This window comes from Cololabis saira, chromosome 23, assembly GCF_033807715.1.
Source record: "Cololabis saira isolate AMF1-May2022 chromosome 23, fColSai1.1, whole genome shotgun sequence".
In the NCBI taxonomy this organism is placed as follows: Eukaryota; Metazoa; Chordata; class Actinopteri; order Beloniformes; family Belonidae; genus Cololabis; species Cololabis saira.
This window is the reverse complement of record NC_084609.1, coordinates 10553651-10573553: the sequence shown is the minus strand read 5'-3', so window position 1 is coordinate 10573553 and position 19903 is coordinate 10553651. Positions and strand designations below refer to the sequence as shown.

General features: G+C 40.1%; 1 protein-coding gene across 8 annotated transcripts in view; it reads left to right on the top strand.

The window, feature by feature from the left end:
• magi2a (membrane associated guanylate kinase, WW and PDZ domain containing 2a) overlaps positions 1-19903 on the top strand; it is a 369187-nt gene that overhangs the window by 326985 nt on the left and 22299 nt on the right. For 7 of the 8 annotated variants that reach the window (XM_061715304.1, XM_061715303.1, XM_061715307.1 and 4 more), the window contains 6 exons: positions 2574-2605; positions 8892-9099; positions 11593-11634; positions 11718-11833; positions 13454-13646; positions 18009-18266. In XM_061715304.1, the coding sequence (XP_061571288.1) occupies positions 2574-2605; positions 8892-9099; positions 11593-11634; positions 11718-11833; positions 13454-13646; positions 18009-18266 (849 nt within the window). The remainder of the gene's footprint in view (positions 1-2573; positions 2606-8891; positions 9100-11592; positions 11635-11717; positions 11834-13453; positions 13647-18008; positions 18267-19903) is intronic. The other variant, XM_061715305.1, reaches the window with a different exon arrangement.

The window sequence follows — 19903 nt, the reverse complement described above, 5'->3', positions numbered from 1 at the left end:
ATAATTTGATTCGTCCCTTTTCTGGGTATGTGTGTGGCTTCCCAAAGGGGAGACGGTGGCAGAACTTGAGACATAAAATTTTAAAAAAAGGAAAAATTGAATCAGTAAGTTGGAACTGGCACTTTTTTTTTTTTTTTCTTTCACACTCTTATGACTTTGACTAAAGAAATGGTGCATCATGACTGTGTATGTGTGTGTTCCTGGTGCTTTTTTACTCATTGTTTTACTCCTTTGAGCAGGATAGGTCTCTGATTGTTGTGTTTGAACAATGCTGTAAAAAGCAAAAATGTGTGGAATACCTTTTGAAAGGTCATCACAAGATGGATTGGTACTTGTAAGGCGAAGGTGTGCCCTTTCACTCGCTGTGCTGTATTACAAACTGAATCCACTTAAGTAAAAGTCAGAGCATTTACCTACTGCATTTTGATTTGTGGAGGTCCTGAAAGATCAGTGGTTGATTACCAAATGTCCTTTTTTGGTAACGTGGCTATAGGAAAACAGTCCTGGTGTGAGCCGATGTTTCAGCTGTGTATTGAATGTGAAAGGAAATATAAATAATGCATTACTACAAGATGTGGCTGCAAGTAGGGATTGTTCTGGCAGTCAACTAATCTGTTCATTGCTTTTCTTGACAAGTCAATTGGTCAACAATTATTTCTGTTGTGCCGTTTGGGCTTCTCGTTACGATGCCTCTTGGAGGAGGTCTTTTCCAAGACAGATCCAGGACGCGCTGGAGAGATTTTAATCCTCGGACGGCCTGGAAACACTTTGGTGTTAGGGATGTTGGTGTTATGGACTAAAAAAATGTATCACGATAATTTCTTGCATTTATCCCAATAACGATAAAAATGACGATAAAAAAAATACCAATTCAACTTCAGGTTTTTAACTATAAATCTATCTCGCTCTCAGATCCGCCATGTTTGTTACACAAAAACGTCATCAATGGGAATTTATCTTTCTTTCTTTCTTTCTTTCTTTCTTTCTTTCTTTCTTTCTTTCTTTCTTTCTTTCTTTCTTTCTTTCTTTCTTTCTTTCTTTCTTTCTTTCTTTCTTTCTTTCTTTCTTTCTTTCTTTCTGTATTTCTTTCTGTATTTCTGTATTTCTTTATTTCTGTATTTTTTTCTTTCTGTATTTCTTTATTTCTGTATTTTTTTCTTTCTGTATTTCTTTCTTTCTTTCTTTCTTTCTGTATTTCTGTATTTCTTTATTTCTGTATTTCTTTATTTCTGTATTTTTTTCTTTCTGTATTTCTTTCTTTCTTTCTTTCTGTATTTCTGTATTTCTTTATTTCTTTATTTTTTTCTTTCTGTATTTCTTTATTTCTGTATTTTTTTCTTTCTGTATTTCTTTCTTTCTTTCTTTCTTTATTTCTGTATTTCTTTATTTCTGTATTTCTTTATTTCTTTCCTTCCTTCTTTTTTCCCTTCCTTCCTTCTTTCCTCCTGCTCTCTCCTTCTTTCTTCCCTTCCTCTTTTCTCCCTTCCTTCCTCCTTTCCTTGTTTTCTCCCTTCCTTCCCCCCTTTCCTTCCTTCCTCCCTTCCTTCCTTTCTTCTTTTTCCCCCTCCCTTCCTTCTTTCTTCCTACTCTCTCCTTCCTTCTTCCCTTCCTCTTTTCTCCCTCACTTCCTTCTTTCCTTGTTCTTCCTTCCTTCCTTCCTTCCTTCCTTCCTTCCTTCCTTCCTTCCTTCCTTCCTTCCTTCCTTCCTTCCTTCCTTCCTTCCTTCCTTCCTTCCTTCCTTCCTTCCTTCCTTCCTTCCTTCCTTTCTTTCTTCCATAAATCAGCTTTACACAAAAACGTCATCAACGGGAATTTATCGTTTTTACCGCGAGATGACAAATTCTTATCGTGAGGACTTTTTTTGACGGTATTTCGTGAACGGTAAAATATCGCCCATTCCTACTTGGTGTCCACCCAGAAGAGCTGGGGGAGGTGGACGCGAGGACAGAGAGGTCAAGGCCACTCCTCTTGAGCTGCTGTCCTGGCGACTGCAGCTCAGATAAGCAAAGATGGATATGTGGATGGATGGACGGGCACTTGGTGACAGAGACTGCATAATTCTCCTTTTAGTGTCAGGCTTCATCTCACTGCTGTGATCAGTTCTGTTCCAAGAAGTACTGTGTACAGCTTATTTCAGCCGGCTCATGATACCTGAAATCTGATAATGCAGGTTTTATACTCAGATACTTATTTTTATTTTTTTCTTCTGAATTGATAACGGGAATTGTATCCATATATCCTTAAATCAAAGTTAAAATCATATTTTTATCAGGCCCATCACCTCTTATACTGCAGCTTTTGAAGCCTTATATGAATCTCCTTCTACTTTTGCAATGTCTCGCCACCTTATTCATATTTATCTGGGATTTTCTGCACTTTGCTTTCATGCTTTCTTTCTTTTCTCCTTTTCATTGTCTTTGTTCCTTGTCCTCCATACCATCTATAAGCCATAATGTTGCACGATTATCTTTATGTTGTTTTATTTCTACTTCAAATGTTTATTTTATTACTTCATGTTAAGTTTCAGCCATCTTTTTTTGCCTAAAGCATTTTTTGTTCTCTCAACGTTGCAGGTCACTATTCACCCTGGAAGACCCCAAAGCAGGTAACATGCATCAGCCTCAACAGTCAGGACTAGGCCCATTTAGATTACAGAATACAAAAGATTTTAACATTTTCTGCCCCACCTTAATCATACTAACTCAACTGATCAAATGTCTGTGGCTTTAATAATGATATCTAGATATTATTTAGTGCTATAAGAGGGAATAAAGTCCAGGTAAATCACTTATAGACACCCTGAGTCTTAGAGAATCTGCATCTTGTTATGATGCTACGGCTGTTATCCATCTGAGATCAGACTGACATCCCATGGCCCAGATTTCATCCTTTTATCTTCATGTCATATCATTTGTCAATCCTGTTTTTTTAAAGCTTTTCTGCACTTCTGTTCATCTGCCGTCATTTGTCTGTATCTCTTTTCTTTTTTTTTTTTGTCCATTAAGGATAAAGTCCTCACGCTGTAACTCTGCCAACAAGCCTTTAGCTTTATCTCCTACTTCCTCAGCCAACATATTTAAACTGCTGCGGTATCATTTGCAGTCCTGGGGAGGAACAGGAAAAAAAAAAAAGGAAAAAGATGTGCCCTCCAAACAGCCTCTTAGATCAGACACACTTTGCCTTTCGTATATATTTGCTGGCTAACAGGCCTTCGCACAAGTGTTGGAGCCAGTCTTTTCTTTGTTTCACTTAGTGCGACTATGTGTGTAATCCATTTCATGCCTGGGCTGTCGTCCCGGCGATGCTCTGACCAGACCCTGATCCCAATTTAAACCAGAGGAAACTTTATACTTTTAAGATGCTTTGTCCCATAAAACAACATCCATGTGCATAGGGCTGGGGATCAATTCAAATATCAAGAATCGATTCGATTCCGATTCTTAAGATTCAGAATCGATTATCACGCTTTGATTCGATCCGATTTAATCCGATATTGATTTGGGTTACTGTTAATAAAACTGTTTTTTCAGCTGTTGCATGAATTATATGATTGTCTAGTTATGCAACATATTAATACTAGTATTATATTGAGATTCAACAGTAAGTATTGGCAGCTAATGATGCTGTAAGGACCAATCAGCTCCCAGAATGCTGATAGAACTGCTTTCAGAAACATCGTGTGGGTCAGAATTATCAAACAGATCCAGGGAGGAAACAGAGGACGAAAGAAATCGCTTTTATTTTTTCCCCATTTATGAGAATTTGGTTTTTAACATTTATGCAAATGTAACCCTAAGACAGTATATAAAGCAAAGAAAGACAATTATAATGTATGCAATTATAACTGAAAACTTTAATGTTTTCATACCTTAAACATATTTAAAGGCAAAAACATGGCACCAGTTATTCTCGTGTCCAACAAACCCTTTTTTGGGCATAAACAAAAAAGTACCAAAAGTTGTAATGTAATGATGAAAAAAAACACACAAAAAAAGATTTATTTTTTTTTTAAATCGATCTTTACACATATGAATCGATTTTTAGGAATTAATATGAGAATCGATTTAAAATCGGAGACTCGATCTTTTCAACACAGGCCTACGTGTGCATGATTTCTGCTTCCTGTTCTCATAATCAGTTATCTTGTTCTCGTAGAATAACTGTGAGCTTTGAGTATCATAAAGTAGAAGTCGGCTTGTCTTTTTGCCATCCTTTTTTAACCCCCTCCCACCCCCCCCAACACACTAGAATAGAGTGCCTGCTTAATTAGCTATCATTTGTTATAGGAGGGCTTCCAGACTTCTGAGAATGAAATATTGGAGTAATTTGACTAACAAAGAAGGAGCAGGGGATTGGCTAATTGTCATATCAACCCGCAGCCCAGCGAAGGCTCAGCCTGCAGTTCCCAAGAGCTTTGTTTGCAAATGAGCTTATTGAAATTAGTCTATCAAATCTAGCCAACAGTAGAGGTAATAGCTACTTATTACTGCAACGCTTGCAGGTGTTTGAATCATATAATGTGGTCTTATAAAAGCACACCACCTGCAGTGTTCCCTGCTCACGTGGCCTGCAGATCAGGGGCAGGATTTGCTTTTGCTGCAGCACTCGTCCCAGACAAAAAGAGAGACGAGGAGAAGGTCTGGTCGCACTATTCTGCTCCCAGTTTTAACAAGGTCCCCACACTAAGCAGCAGACGTGAGCAGACGTGCTTCACATCAGCGGCAGACTCATTTCAAAGTACAAAAAAAAAAAAAAAAGCAGAGACTCTTCTCATTCCTGCCCTGAGCTTTTCTGAAGCTTATATTTATTCCCAGCCCATCTTGAACTAGATTCCTCGTACTTATGAAAATTAAAAGCGTGGCATATGCAGCCAGTCTCTCCATCTCAGTTTCCGAAAGCTTGTTTTTTTTTTTTCCCCCTCCAGATTCCTCTTTGACACTTTCTCACATGTCAACATGTCATCTCGACTATCTTTTCAGTGTCACGCGTTGATCCAAGCGGCCGGCTCATCTGACACATCAAGGCCGGTGTTGCCAAAACTGCCAATGTCACCTCAAACACTTCTGCACATTTACAAATGAATTCAATTAATTCAAAAACACTTAAGTTAGGTACCGTAGAAAATAGAGAGTAAAGTAAACCCGTTGAGTAAATCTTTTCATTCTAAATCAGGTCAAACTTCTTTCACATTTATAAATATACTTCACTTTAGTGTTTGTGGCTCAGAGAGAGAAGCTTCTCGCTCTTTTCAACTTCTAACCTTACTAACATCCTTCTTGAAGTGATGGCTTTCCAAGCTTGGGGTCTAAAGGGAAATTATCTAATGATTGTTTAGAGGCACAGCAGACCTGTCAAGCTTTGGATTTCTCCACAGGATGGGAGCATCAGCTGTGAAGTAAACATTTCTCAAAAAGTTGATAGAATGTCCTGAAAAAAACCGAAGTCACTTTGAAACTTCCCAGCATGGCTGGGCCTCAGCTGAAACACAGATAGCCCCTGGCCTCAATTTGCTTGCAGTAAAATTATTCCCGTCCCCCTGTTGTCATAGTGGAAAAACAAAATCTCTCAGTGAAATGAACAGTTTACTTCAGTTCAGCTGAGCTCCGGAGATGGAAGACGGCATTTCATCTAAGATGATTACACTTACAAAGTCGCAAACATAAATTAGTTTGGACAGACTTTCTCAAATAACTCTAAATTAAATTGTTTGGCCGTCACACAGTGCGAGGAAGTAGAGAGTCTTATTGGGGAAGGTGAAGCTGTGTCGGTATCGGTGCTGCTAAAATAGCTGCTAGGGCACCGCCCCATCAAGAGAGGAAAAATTAAAAATAAAATAAAAAACATGTAAGGTGCAATTAATTAGTAAAAGAAGGTGTTTCCGTTATTACTGTCAATAGTAATTAAATGTTGTTTACATATTTATTTGGTTCCAAAATGTTTTTTTCTTTTTTTATTTACTTCCGGAAGAAAGGTGCGCCGGTCAAACAGAATCCAGTGTAAGCTCTCCAACATTTGATGAGCACGTGAGCTGAGGATCTCTGTTAATTGGTTTGAATTAGATTCGTAAAGGGACGCAGTCGTGTGCGTCCCAGAAACTCAGCAACGAATCCGCAATCAGTATCGTGAAGTACTCGTATGTTGTTTGTTTTAATCTAATGTGATTGGACGATTCATTCCCCATCTTTTTTAGAAAATCAAACTGAACTACAGAAACCAGATTTTTATGTTTGTTTTAAATACCGTATTTTCTGGACTATAAGCCGCACCTGCATATAAACCGCATCCGCTCTATTTTTTAAAAAATAATAAAAAAAGATATACAAGCCGCATCCACTCTATTTAAAAAAAAAGATATGCAAGCCGCAGATATTTATGTTGTTACATTACATATTTACTACATGTACAGAACCATTTTGAACTGTAAATGTACATGTTTGTACCTAAATAGATCCTTTCCTAACAGTGTCTTTTAACACGGCAGCAACTTTGCTGATTAAAACGGGACAGAACCAAGAGAAAATAACTGGTATTTATTTATCTATTTATCTGTTTGAAATCTGCTTCTACCTACTTCTATCTGCTAAAGAAGAAGTAGTGTATTCTTCTTTGCATTTATTTTGTCTTAGTTTTGATTCTAATTCCGGTTAGAGCGCCCTGAGCGGTGGAATAAAAACCTTTGTATAAGCTGCATGGTTCAAAACCTATGAAAAAAAGTAGCAGCTTATAGTACAGAAAATACGGTAGGTTAAATAACACTTGCTTTTGAAATAATATTTGTTGATCAAATATCTGAAAGGAAGGAACATTATCTTTTCAAATAATATAAATTCCAGACAGAACAATAGAAATGTTAATGTTTTTCTTCTCTCTAATGTGTAAAATAAACTAACCCAAACCAGGAAGAACCAGGAAGAATTATTTTCTACCTTTCTTTTTCCCCATTGTACCAAGCTTGTACCCAACTGTGACTTCTGTGTACCGTTACACCCCTATATATAAGGTAAATTGTGCCCCCCCAAAAAACTTTTAGCACCAGCCGCTACTGCTTACAGTCAACAGTGGACCTGAGTCTTGAGTGATGGTGAGCAGCTTTAACCGTCAGAATCAGCTCAGCGAGGCCCAGAGTCATGCTGAACTGCATTCCTCTTTAAAAGGCTCATTTAAAACAAGCGTTCATCTCCCATCACAATCTTTTGTATTGTGGACTCCTTTAAGAGGAGTCTGGTGAGTTTGTCGGAGTGACAGCGCCGGAGGAAGTTGAGGCTCACGAGCCAAATCACAAACCGTTTCAGTTCAGCGAGTCTGATATGCAGTCAGAGCTCCGATCAAGTACTGAACAGTCCAGTGAATGCTTTTTCCTTTTTTTTTTTTAATGATCTAGTGAATTCAATACACTGAGAATAATGGCCCATCTCTGGCACGAGCATCACAAAGGGAGCAAGCAAATAACGGCTGAGAGATGATACAAGAGGGAACTGAAGTGAATCTAAACCCGAATCTGTCGACTCTGACAAATGTTAACAGCAGTTTAAAGCGATGCAGACATAGTTACTGGGGAGAGCCATGAAATAACCCAGAGTGATACTGTTTGTAAAACCCTCCCTGGACATTGAAGTAGCCTCCAACCACATTCAGGCCCACACTGGAAAAGGAAACCAGAAATCAGGACTGGAAGTGACGGGGGGGAAGCAACCGGCCTGACTCGGCCTCGGTGGATTCAACTTTAGCTCGAAAGTGGCTTAAAACATGTAGTTTATAGTTTATAGTTTTATTTGGATCCCCATTAGCTGCAGCAAAACTGCAGCTATTCTTCCTGGGGTCCGGCACATAATATACAATACAAGACAAAAATTAAAAGCAAACCTAAAGAGGTAGTAGAAGAAAAAGAAAAAAAACATAGAAAAGAAAAAAAAGTAAAAAAAAAAAAAAAAAAAAGGAAATTCTTCTACAAACTATATTCTAGATTTCTGTCAAATAAGACCAGTGCTGCTTTTGACACTCACATTAAGGTTACAGTCCTTCCGAAATATTTAGATATAATGCATTACAATACAAAATCATACATTCTTTAAATAGCATCAACCAATTCAAACAATGTATAGTCATCGACAATGCGTTTTAGTTATAATCACTTATCATAACTTGGACCCATGACCATTTTTAGTAAACCAATAGCCATTGAATAATAATTAAATAAGTTTTATATGTATTTATTTAAGAGATGTTTCTTTACTAATAATTTGAATTCTTTTATGCTAGTAGTTCGCTCAAAGTGTTTGGGAAGTAAGTTCCATTCATACATAGCTCTGTACATCACCGTTCTCTTACTATAGTTTGTCTTTGTTTTTGGCAGTGAAAAATGAAAAAATGTAGTCAAACATTTTAGTCAAAATATCACGGAGATGAACCCTTTTAATTTGTATCTTTACACCTCTGTTCAGAGTTCCAGTTGTTTTCACTGAACCACGAAGCTCACTTGAGTGTTTAAAAGTACAAGTACATTAAAGTATAAATATGCTTTACATCAATTTTCCACAAAGTTCAAATGACAGGTCCTCCTGATGTTGGTGGCCTGTTTAAGTTTTGATATCAGACCTCCAGGGTTGAGCTGTTTCCCTCACGATACACCTTCAGAAGCCTCTTTGGGGGATTGTGGGTTGCAGGAAACGGCTCGTGTGACAGACAGGTGTCATCTGTGCTGTGTGAGCATCCAAAGCCTGACAGGTCGAAATATCTTTAGGACAATAGAGATTGGTGCTTGGTTAAATGTCTTTAAAGATTTCTTTGCGTGTATGTGTGTTTTTACCATGGTAACCAACCTCAATTCAAGGATCATTAGTGGGGGAAGCTGAAAAAGAAGTATTGACCCCTGATGCCGCTGTGCTTTGCAGGTGCTGGAGCAGTGGGAGTCCCAGCAGGGCCAGAACAGCCCGGCTCAGACCAGCCTGTCGGCTCCCGTTATCTCCCACAGCTCCCACTTCCCAACGCAGCATCTCCACAGGGCCTCGGTCCCAGACTCAGCCTCCGAGGCCTTGGCGCTGGCTAAGCCAGACCCCTATGACCTATTTGAGAAGTCCAGGGCTATCTATGAGAGTAGGCGTAAGTACCGGAGCTGATGATGCAGGACCGAAACACACCGCTATCCGCCGCCAGCATCAGGCTGGACGGACGCCTTGATGCTTCGCAGGAAACTTAACAATGCTCGCTGGAATTAGCTTCTATCACACTTAGGGCTGGGCGATATGGACCAAAAGTCATATCTCGATATTTTCTAGCTGAATGGCGATACTCGATATATATCGATATTTTTTCTGTGCCATAATTGGGGTTTCCCCCAAAGCATTATAGCATAGCATCTCTGTTAGCTTCATTTTTTCTGAGACAAACCCTTAAGAAAACAGTCAGTTTTAAAACAAAGCCTCGTGCCAAATGTCACACAGGTTCCTTTATTAACAGAGGTCTGCACAATATCAAAATGTATAAAACAAATGAAATAAAAATAAACTGCCTGCATATATAGAATAAAAATGCTTCTTGAATAAAATAAAACAAATATCCCTTTCCTGCATAACAAATTAAATTAAAAATACACTGTGCAATTAATACAATGTAGACAGTAACAGGCAGACTTTTCCACTGAGGTTGACAGTTGTGCAAATAACAAAACATTTGTGCAAATCTCAAATAAAACATTCAAGTCAATTTGTCACAAAATAAGCTATATCAAAATCATAAAAAAAAAAAAAAAAAAAAATTTAAATCGATATTAACGATATTGTCTCGTACCATATCTGGTTTGAAAATATATCGATATATATTAAAATCTCGATATATCGCCCAGTCCTAATCACACTGAATGATCTCACTGAATTTTCTGAAGTTTCAATCCATCGTAAACGTTGTCCATGTTTGGAGGACGACTCAGGCTTACAACACACACACACACACACACACACACACACACACACACACACACACACACACACAAAGGAAATAAACATCCACTGAAATTTTGCCAGCCCACATGAATAAACGCTCCACACGGGAGTTTATCTTTTACTGTGAACACACGGAGCAACAATAGTATCCGTTTATGGATAGTGACATAAATAAGTCATTTGTTTGTTGTAGTATCAACACATTTTTATCCTGTAGGGTTTTTTGTTGTAAAGGTTACTCTGTCCTGAATTGTGTGTGTGTGTGTTTGTTTGTTTTGTGTGAGGCTCTCAGTAAAATGTTTGAAAAGATTGGCAACATTTACTGAATTTTAGTAGTTTTATTCACAGTTTTAATGAAATGAAAAATCAAAAAGCTCCATAAAAGTAAGAAATAAAATGAGAAGTAGATGAACAGAAACTGCTGCGAGAGAGTAGTTGTCTGTGTTCACGCGTGGTTTCATTCGGAGATTTTCCTGACTTAGTGCTCAGTAGCCGGATAAAGTATATAAAGTTTGCCAAAAGTCCACCTCATCCGATTAGAAACCATCCTAAAATTTTAAATTCAAGTATTGAAGTTTGTACATTTGTCCACCTGTCCTGCATTTATCCAATCAAACATTGTCTGTAACTGTTTTTACTGAAACTGAAAGCCTCAGGTGTATAAAGTCTGAAAAAGCGCGTAACGGAAGAGTGAAGACATAACCTGGTGTGTTTCCTGGTGCTGAGAGCTCCGAGTCTGTGGACGTCAGCGCTTGTTGCGCCTGGATGGAGCAGTGATGGCTGCGTTGTTTCTCTGTTTCCCTCGCTGTTGCCTCCGCTAACATGAGTTTTCCTTCTCATGACTGCTGTTCATCCTCACGGAAAGAAAGAAAGAAAGCACCTGATACTCACATGTACACGACTGTCAGACTCCTACTCTATCAGCCTTCTCTCTCTGCTCTCACGGTCTCTCCTCCTCGGTTACGGTGTTACCTTCGTCTCAGTAAAGGTCAGGTCTGCGGAGACTCGTCTGAGAAAAGGCAGATTTTAGAAATGCTCCAGTTGTTCCCCTCAGTGTTGGAGGCGGGGGTGAAATAGGCTGTGACCTTTCAGGCAGCAGCACAACCCGGGGCGATCTGTCTCCCCGTGGTCGGCGTGGACGGACTCTTCCAGACCCGGTGGACGGGGCTTCTCTGCAACTCTATACTTGGTTGTTCTTGCATTTGCTGAAGCTGTTGCGTGTCTTCTGTGTGTAACAGCTGTGTCTGTTCGGTCCAGACTTTCCTCTCACCGTCCCTGCAGATAAAACAGTTACGATCAGAGTCAACCTTTCTCTCTCTACCGGTTTCTGCGGCTGAGTTCACGTCGCCGCCTTGCCGATCGCAGCGCGCAGCCCCTGATTGCAGATCGGTGCTTACATCTAACCTCGCGCTGTAAATAATGAACGGGTATATTACACGCTGTAAGCACTTCCTGACTTTTATGGATGATGCCGGAGCTCTGTGTTGACGTTAATGCTGAGGCAGGGCCTTTCCGCCTCGTTCTGGCTCGCATGGGAGCGTCTGTGTTTGCTGCTGCGCCGTCCGCTAATGTGTGTATTCATGGGTGCCTTGGTATTTGTATATTTGTGCATTATTCAACGTTTTATGCGAGTTTCCTGTGTTTTTCTGCGCAGAGCCCAGTCAGCCGAGGACGGTTTTTCCTGCAGACTCTTCAGGTAAATCCAGGATTTCATCACAGACGACTGTTTTGACACTCGGACAATGAGAGTTTGAATCGATGCCGTGTGTTTTGTGTCAGGAGCCGAGTACCAGGACATCGAGGTGCACCTGCGCAGACAAAAGTCCGGGTTCGGGTTCAGGGTGCTGGGCGGTGATGAGGCTGGGCAGCCTCCCAGTCCGGAGACACGTGAGAAGGCTCGTATGGCGCTACCCGTTGAACCTGCCATTTCCTTCACTTTAACCCGCTACAGCCGCCGTATACACACCTAACCTCTGACCTGTAACTAAAGTGGCTTTCGTCAACAAAAATGATGACTAAATATCGTCGTCAACTAACCTTTATCACCTGAGGAAAACGAGACGCAACGAAAATTCTGGTCATGTGACGATAACGATAATTACCGGTAAATATATAATGCAATATCCTAGACCAGGGGTCGGCAACCCAAAATGTTGAAAGAGCCATATTGGACCAAAAACACAAAAAACAAATATGTCTGGAGCCGCAAAAAATGAAAAGTCTTGTATAAGCCTTAGAATGAAGGCAAATGGCGAAAGGCGAAATGTTGAGAAAAAAGTCGAAATGTCGAGAAAAAAGTTGAAATGTCAAGAAAAAAGGTTGAAATGTCGCGATTAATGTTGAAGTACAATCTCGAGAAAAAAGTCGAAATGTCGAGAAAAAAGTCGAAATGTCGAGATTAAAAAGGAAAGGAAAACGTAAGAAAAAAAGAGAAAAAAAGGAAAAAAAGAAGAAAGAGAAAAAAAAGAAAAAAAGAGAATAAAAGGCAAAAAAAAGAGAAAGAGAAAAAAAAGGTCAAACATTTTTGAAAAAGCTCCAGGGAGCCACTAGGGCGGCGCTAAAGAGCCGCATGCGGCTCTAGAGCCGCGGGTTGCAGACCCCTGTCCTAGACGAATAAAAATGAGACTAAAATGTAGATTACAAAATAAAAACTCAAATGTGTCTTCATTTTTGTTGACCAAAACGAGACGAAATGTTCTACCAAAGATCCTTAATATCCATGTTTTCAGTAGTTTCTCTGGTTTAGTTCTGCTGGGTGACGTTAGTCCTCAATCCCAGTTGCTGCAGCGGGGAATCAGATCCAGAAGATGCAGCTGCAGAGTTAGAGGCTGATGCAGTTAACGCAGAGCTCTAGGTTCACGTCAATTAAAAACAAAGTTACGTAGAGAAACGCTGGGATCTTCTCTGGGACTGGAGAAGAAGAAGATCCATCTTTGGATACACTTTCCTTCATAGGTGTGGAAAAGAAAACAGAATGTGTCGTCGAAAAAGAAAAAGACGGGGAGAAATGCAGAAAAATAAATATGTTGTAAACTCAAATTAGAGTCTTCTGTATCTGGAATGAATGTATTCTTGAGTCTATAAGGGAACAATAATATAATAATAAGATAACCTTGTTTGAATTGTAAAATGGGTTTGGCTAAATACAATCTTTGACTAAAACGAGACTAAAATGTCGTCAGTTTTTGAGTAAAATGCTCAGACTTTTAGTCGACTGAAACTTGACACGACCAAAAGGAGAATGAACGTGACTAAAACTTATAAAAACAAAAATGCTAGCTTGACCCAAAGACTAGACTAAAACTAAAATTGAAACAGGCTTAAAAAAAACAACACTTAACTGTAACCTGAGAGTCTCTGGCTCCGGCTGCTTTGGTTTGGTTTTTTTTAACAATTATGGAGACGTTATTGAGCTTCACTGATAAACTACACCTACCTCTCTATCGTCCACTGCACGTGACACAGTAGCGAGAGGCTGAAACTTCTTCCTCTAAAATCTTCTTTGTCAAAAACAGATCCTGATCGGGGCGATCATCGAGAAGAGCCCGGCAGACGTAGACGGGCGGTTGCGGCCCGGCGACGAGCTGCTGTTCGTGGACGGCATCCCGGTGGCGGGAAAGCCGCACCGATACGTCATCGACCTGATGCACGGGGCGGCGCGCAACGGCCAGGTGAACCTGGTCATCAGGAGGAAGGTCCACGCCGCAGGTGAGGAAACACAGACCATCGTAGTTTCATGTTTCCTGCTTTCCGACTATTGATCAGACAATGTCAGGCTTTTAAAAGTGTCACCTTGAGCTGATTTCCTGGTCGATTTTTAAAAGGCATGATTAATAGAGCACTAAATAACGTAGAAATACTGCATCATAAAGTAGGTTTAAGTCTCCTCTTTCTCTCTTTGCTCTCGCTTCTCTTCGATATTGCTCTCATTCTTGACCTGAAGTGATTTAAGAAACAGGTTTAATAAATCAGAAAAGTGACAACTAACCTCGGAGTATTTACAATGACACGTCCTGGAAGGACACGTGAGTTCATCCTCGCTCTGAAGCATAAAGTTGTCTTGGAGCCTCTTTACCGCCGTAGCTTTGATCCTTGAGAATGGGAAGGCACTTCCTCCCGCGACCTTCGGCCTCCTCAACAATCCAATTCTTCCCACTCTATCCGCCCTCTACGTCAATTTCTCTCCACCAAAGGCAGCGGTCTGACTCACCCCGGCCTCTTCTGCGGCCTTACTTGTATCCTAATTGTCTGACTCCCACCGGCACTCGGCGAAGACTTAGACTTTGCTCTCTCGGCTCTTACTTGTGCCTGCCCGCAATTCGACACAGATTTCACAATTTTTTTTGACATTTGTGGCTGTTGACAGATCTTGCTGTAGCTTTAAACTACCGAGGACGGCAGGACCTCCTGATTTTCTGTCAGAGCAGCTGTGGATCGGATAACAGAATGTATACTAGGGCTGGGCGATATGGACCAAAAGTCATATCTCGATATTTTCTAGCTGAATGGCGACACTCGATATATATCGATATTTTTTCTGTGCCATAATTGGGGTTTCCCCCAAAGCATTATATGTTAGCTTCATTTTTTTCTGAGGCAAACCCTTAAAAAAACAGTGAGTTTTAATACAAAGCCTCGTGCCAAATGTCACACAGGTTCCTTTATTAACAGAGGTCTGCACAATATCAAAATGTATAAAACAAATGAAATAAAAATAAACTGCCTGCATATATAGAATAAAAATGCTTCTTGAATAAAATAAAACAAATATCCCTTTCCTGCATGACAATTAAATTAAAATACACTGTGCAATTAATACAATGTAGACAGTAACAGGCAGACTTTTCCACTGAGGTTGACAGTTGTGCAAATAACAAAACATTTGTGCAAATCTCAAATAAAACATTCAAGTCAATTTGTCACAAAATAAGGTATATCAAAATCATTAAAAAAAACGGGGTTTTTTTTTCGATATACCGGTAAACGATATTGTCTCGTACCATATCGCGTTTGAAAATATATCGATATATATTAAAATCTCGATATATCGCCCAGCCCTAATGTATACACACACTCAAATACCCACAAGCAAGTTTTAGGGGACATGAGGAAGCTGAATTTTAATGTGTAACTGTAACTGTGCATATCTGGATTCCTCACTGCGATGAGCCTGAGATCTAACCTGGTAAATTATGTTGTTACATGTCTCAGTTCATCTTTGGAGTCAAAAAATCTACTTATCAAATTTGTGATTCTATAATTATGAATCTTAGGGTTGGGAATCATGAATTTCTCTGATTTGGTAATAAGAGGTGTAGTAATGAAGAGGGTGTTTGATCTGCAACAACTCCTACATGAGCGTTATGCGACATCTGCCACAATATTTAAGAGAAATACACTTTTTCTGAAGTGTAACAAGCTTAAGATTTCATTTTCTAGCTGTTGATGCAAAAACAGGGTTGTTGCATTTTCAGTGAGTTGTAAGTTATTTGCTGCTGAACTTCTCAGAGGGTTTTATTGAATTGCTGTTCCAGCCTAAACAGCTCAATCGTAATGCCATCAAGACAGCCAACTTAAATCTGTCATGAAAAAAAAAAACTCAGACAAAATAACATTACTTTGATAAACCACTGCAATGACAAAGGCCTTCAAGGAGAAGACAAAGAAAACAAGTTTTATATTGTGCACAGACCCTTATTATGAACGCACAAACAACATTTTGATAGATTTTTTTTATTTTCCCACCAAAGAATTAAAGCAACATAAAGGAGGAATCTTCTTTTGAAATATCAGTTTCAGTTCAAATTGAAGGAATATTTGATTGAAGCATCCTGCCCTGCTATTGGCAAAAACCATCCAAAGGAGTCCAAAACGCAACAAATCACTGTTCACCGCTGTGTCACACTTCAGCAACGGTTTCATCAAGATCTGCGGTGGACGTCACGGCAGAGGCGACTCTTAAGCCGCTATTCTGACTTTTGCCGAGATCAGTCGGGATTATAACGAGTCGTAACCTGATGAAAAGGAGAGCAACATTTTTAATGTTGACCATCTGTGAAGCGATGGCTGTAATATCTGTGCAGAGATGTGTGTGGATGAGGGATCGGAGCCAGGGTGGTGGACGGGGACATGACCCGCTTCAGTGAAGCAGATTCCACCAGTGCAGAATTATGACATTGATCACATGACAATGATGTCAAATACGGATGAGATGACAGTTCAGACTGAAGTCAAGTTGGAAAACATCAGATTTTATCCCATTTAGTCTCACATATGAAGTGATTTAGGTCTGACAGTCATATAAAATTCAGATAGAAGAAAAATCCTCCGATTTAGGTTATGCCTGCAGTGTGAATGTAGCATTAGAGACTCGAGAAAGTCAGTGTAACTCAGCAAGAGACCAAACGAGTAAATCTCTCAGTGCTGTGAAAGGAACTTAACCTACATACCTGCAGTTTAAAGCCACGCTACGTAACAAAACCACCTCTGACCACATGGGGACTTGTAACTTCATCTGTGTTGACGGAGGAGACGCTGATAATACTCGGCTGACGAGTGACCAGAAGTGGACATCTCTGTCTTGCACCTGGATTTGACACATGAACTTTCTTGTGACGGGCTGCCCCCCTGTGGTTGGGAGCGGTAATGCTGCATAGATCAGCTTTAAACAGTTTGTTTTTCGTTATCCTGAAATGACGTGCTTACACAAAGAGTAGACAAAGACTGAAGCTTCATTAATCAAACATCTAAGGCATCATTAATTCATATTATACACTGTTCCATGTTTTCTTGTTGTTAAGGTGCATTCATAATACATGTATGTACACTAGAGCTCAAGGTTTCCTAGAAAGCCATCCCACCAGTGTTTTTGATTCTTGAATCCGGTTCAAGAAATTTGTTTCTGCACTCCAACTATACAGCGGCAAGAATGAGACACAAGACAGAGGGAGGTTAGATTCAACAATCGTATTACTTGTACTTGTACAGCCTAACATAAGTGTCAGCTGCCTCCTGGATACTGAAGTTAATACAGACGTGAGCCATATATATATCGCATGATTTCCCTGATTAATCATGATTAATCACATTGTATTATGCAAAATCAAATAATGAATTCAAAAGTTGTGTAAAGTGCACTTTTATTTATAAAAGTATGAACGAAAGTGCCATAACATTTGTTGTACATCTCAGCAAACATCAGCACTTGTCAGTAACACATATTTAGTGTAAAAATGTCAAATAAAATATAGCTTATTGCCACTGCCAGGGCTTTAATGTCATCCGGTTTTTTTATGAAAAATAAAAGTCTACCAACAAAATCCCGATCAACAATCATGACATTAAAACAGGCAATTTCTGAGGTAACAGCAGAAACTTTTAACGGGGAGCAGCATTACCAGTCTATATTCAGCACCAAATGTCCCTGTTAGAAAGTGTGAAGCACAAAAAAAAAATCACTATTGAAATTTGCTTTACAGGGGTCGAATCCGCCGTCTGGGAGAACTTTAAAATTAAAATGTCCATGTAACCGTTCCATAATTTTACCGCTCTCATGTCTGTTTTAGCTTTTCCGCATGTTTTTCCGCCAACTCTCTTCCGGTTCCGCAGCAGCCGGCAAAATACTTTTCAAAACAAAAGCATGTGAGCAACATGCGTTTATGCGCGATAAAATAAATGTCGGCGTTAATAAATGAATGAGTTAATGCGATAATAACGCGTTAACTTGCCCTGCCCTAATATTTATACTCCATAGTTACAAATCAATCATTTTGAAAGCATTCAGTTTTCTGCAAGGTTTATCTGATTCAATCATGACTACTACTGTGACAATCAATCGCAGTCTTGCAGTTACATTCAAAAGTGCAGAAGTTGCTTCCATCTTGTCACTCATCTTGTCACAGTATTTTTCCACTTGTAATATTGTGAGTATAATGATAGTTAGAAACATTATAAAACATAGATAATTTACATACATTTTCATAACAAATCCCTACCCGTGATACTTGTGACCACTTGTGCATCCATCCCGTCAGCAGACGCTCAGCTTCACCTCTCCACCTTCATCCACAGGTGAGTCGTGTCCAGAGAACGGCCGCAGCCCCGGCTCCGTCTCCACGCAGCACAGCTCCCCGCGCAGCGACTTCACATACGGCAACAGCACGGCCCAGGCCCCCGGCGCCGGCGTGGGAAACGCCGCCGCCGCTTCAGACGGGACGTCCACCCCCAACACGCAGCCCAGCGACGTCACCATCAGCCGCAAGGAGAGCGAAGGCTTCGGCTTCGTCATCATCAGCTCGCTCAACCGGCCGGAAACGGCGGCGACCAACGGTGAGTCCAGTGTATTCTGCACAATCACCAGGGCCGCCCCTGACCAAATTGGGGCCCTAAGCGAAATGTTATTCGTAGGCCCCCCCGCCCTCAAACCTCTCCTCATCCCAAATGTATCATTGCTACAAAATGACCGTATCACAACATGCCATTTAACTTGACAAACCGTCAATAATAACAAATGTAGGATATGTATAGATAAAGTAGTTTGACTGTATGAGTCAAATGAAATTAAAAAAAAAAATCTACCTGAAATAATAAATAAATATTAAATAAAAAACTTAAAACTGAAACAAACAAGTCACAAATAGCCATCAATTACTCATCAAAAGAAAGTTACCTCCATCAGCTCAATCCCCCACAAAAACTGAAAGCAGGTCTTGCAGGTCGGAAATCAGAGCTAAACACGCACGTGTGCCTTTTACAGATGCACATTTATCTCATTAAAAATAGTCAAACTTCTTAACAATATGAATTGATATAAAACTATAGCCAATTTATTATATATTGGCTAAAGTTTGTACCGTATTTTCCGCACTATAAGGCGCACCTAAAAGCCTTTTATTTCAATAGCTGACCATGCGCCTTATAATCCGGTGCGCCTTATATATGGATCAATATTGAGCCGCAACAGGTCTCGCAACCATAGACATATATACGTAATTTGAACAACGAAAAACAATAAAATATATTTATTCTAATATGTCAAGATCACAATAATCTTCCAATTTAGAACTAAAATATTAAAGAACTAACACAAATAAAATACACTTCAATTAAATACTTCAGTGGTGGTTTTTTTTTGTAATTTATTTTCCCAAGCCACTCGGAGCCGCAGTATAAGGATGAAAGAGCCGCGGGTTGCCGACCCTTGGTCTAATCATGGATGCATAACGTAACCCCAGCCTCTACTGTAGCGCCTTATAATGCGGTGCGCCTTATATATGGAAAAAGTTTTAAAATACGTCATTCATTGAAGGTGCGCCTTATAATGCGGTGCGGAAAATATGGTAGCTTATATACGACCAACTGGTCATTTTAGGACTCTTTTTCAACAGAGGTGAATGCATAGGGGGTTAACAAGGCGTTCAATAAATGTTAATCAGGGCCGCTGGGAAAAAAAATCTCCAGTTTTGACAGAGACTGGAGACAGATTCATATCTAATGAGTCGCAGCTCAGGTGTTTGTGATACAAAGTTTTTATTTCAACAACATACCCACCTTCAAGTGAAGCACGAGTTTCCTTGTGTTTTGCCTTTTTTCCTCCCTTGCTCGCTCCGGATTTGTGATGTCTTTTGGATGAGAAGTTGAAATCTCTGCAAGAGCCTGCCTGCACGCGCCTGCACCCTTCTGATTGATCAATTCGGGTGCTGCCAATTATTGCACGGCCAGATTACTCACACCATTCAGACCTCTTTTCTCCCTCACACCCATTACGCATATGCGCTAACGAGGAAATGCGTCCCCTCGCGCAAAACGTGGCCCCCGTTGGCAGACGAGGCCCTGCGTTTAGCGAGGGGCGGCACTGACAATCAGACACCTTCTCCTCTGGATAACAACTGTTTTTCGAGTGTTAAGTCTTCTTTAAAAACATTTAAACCACTGCGTCGTCTCTGTGTAGTGTTGGCGTAAGCGCG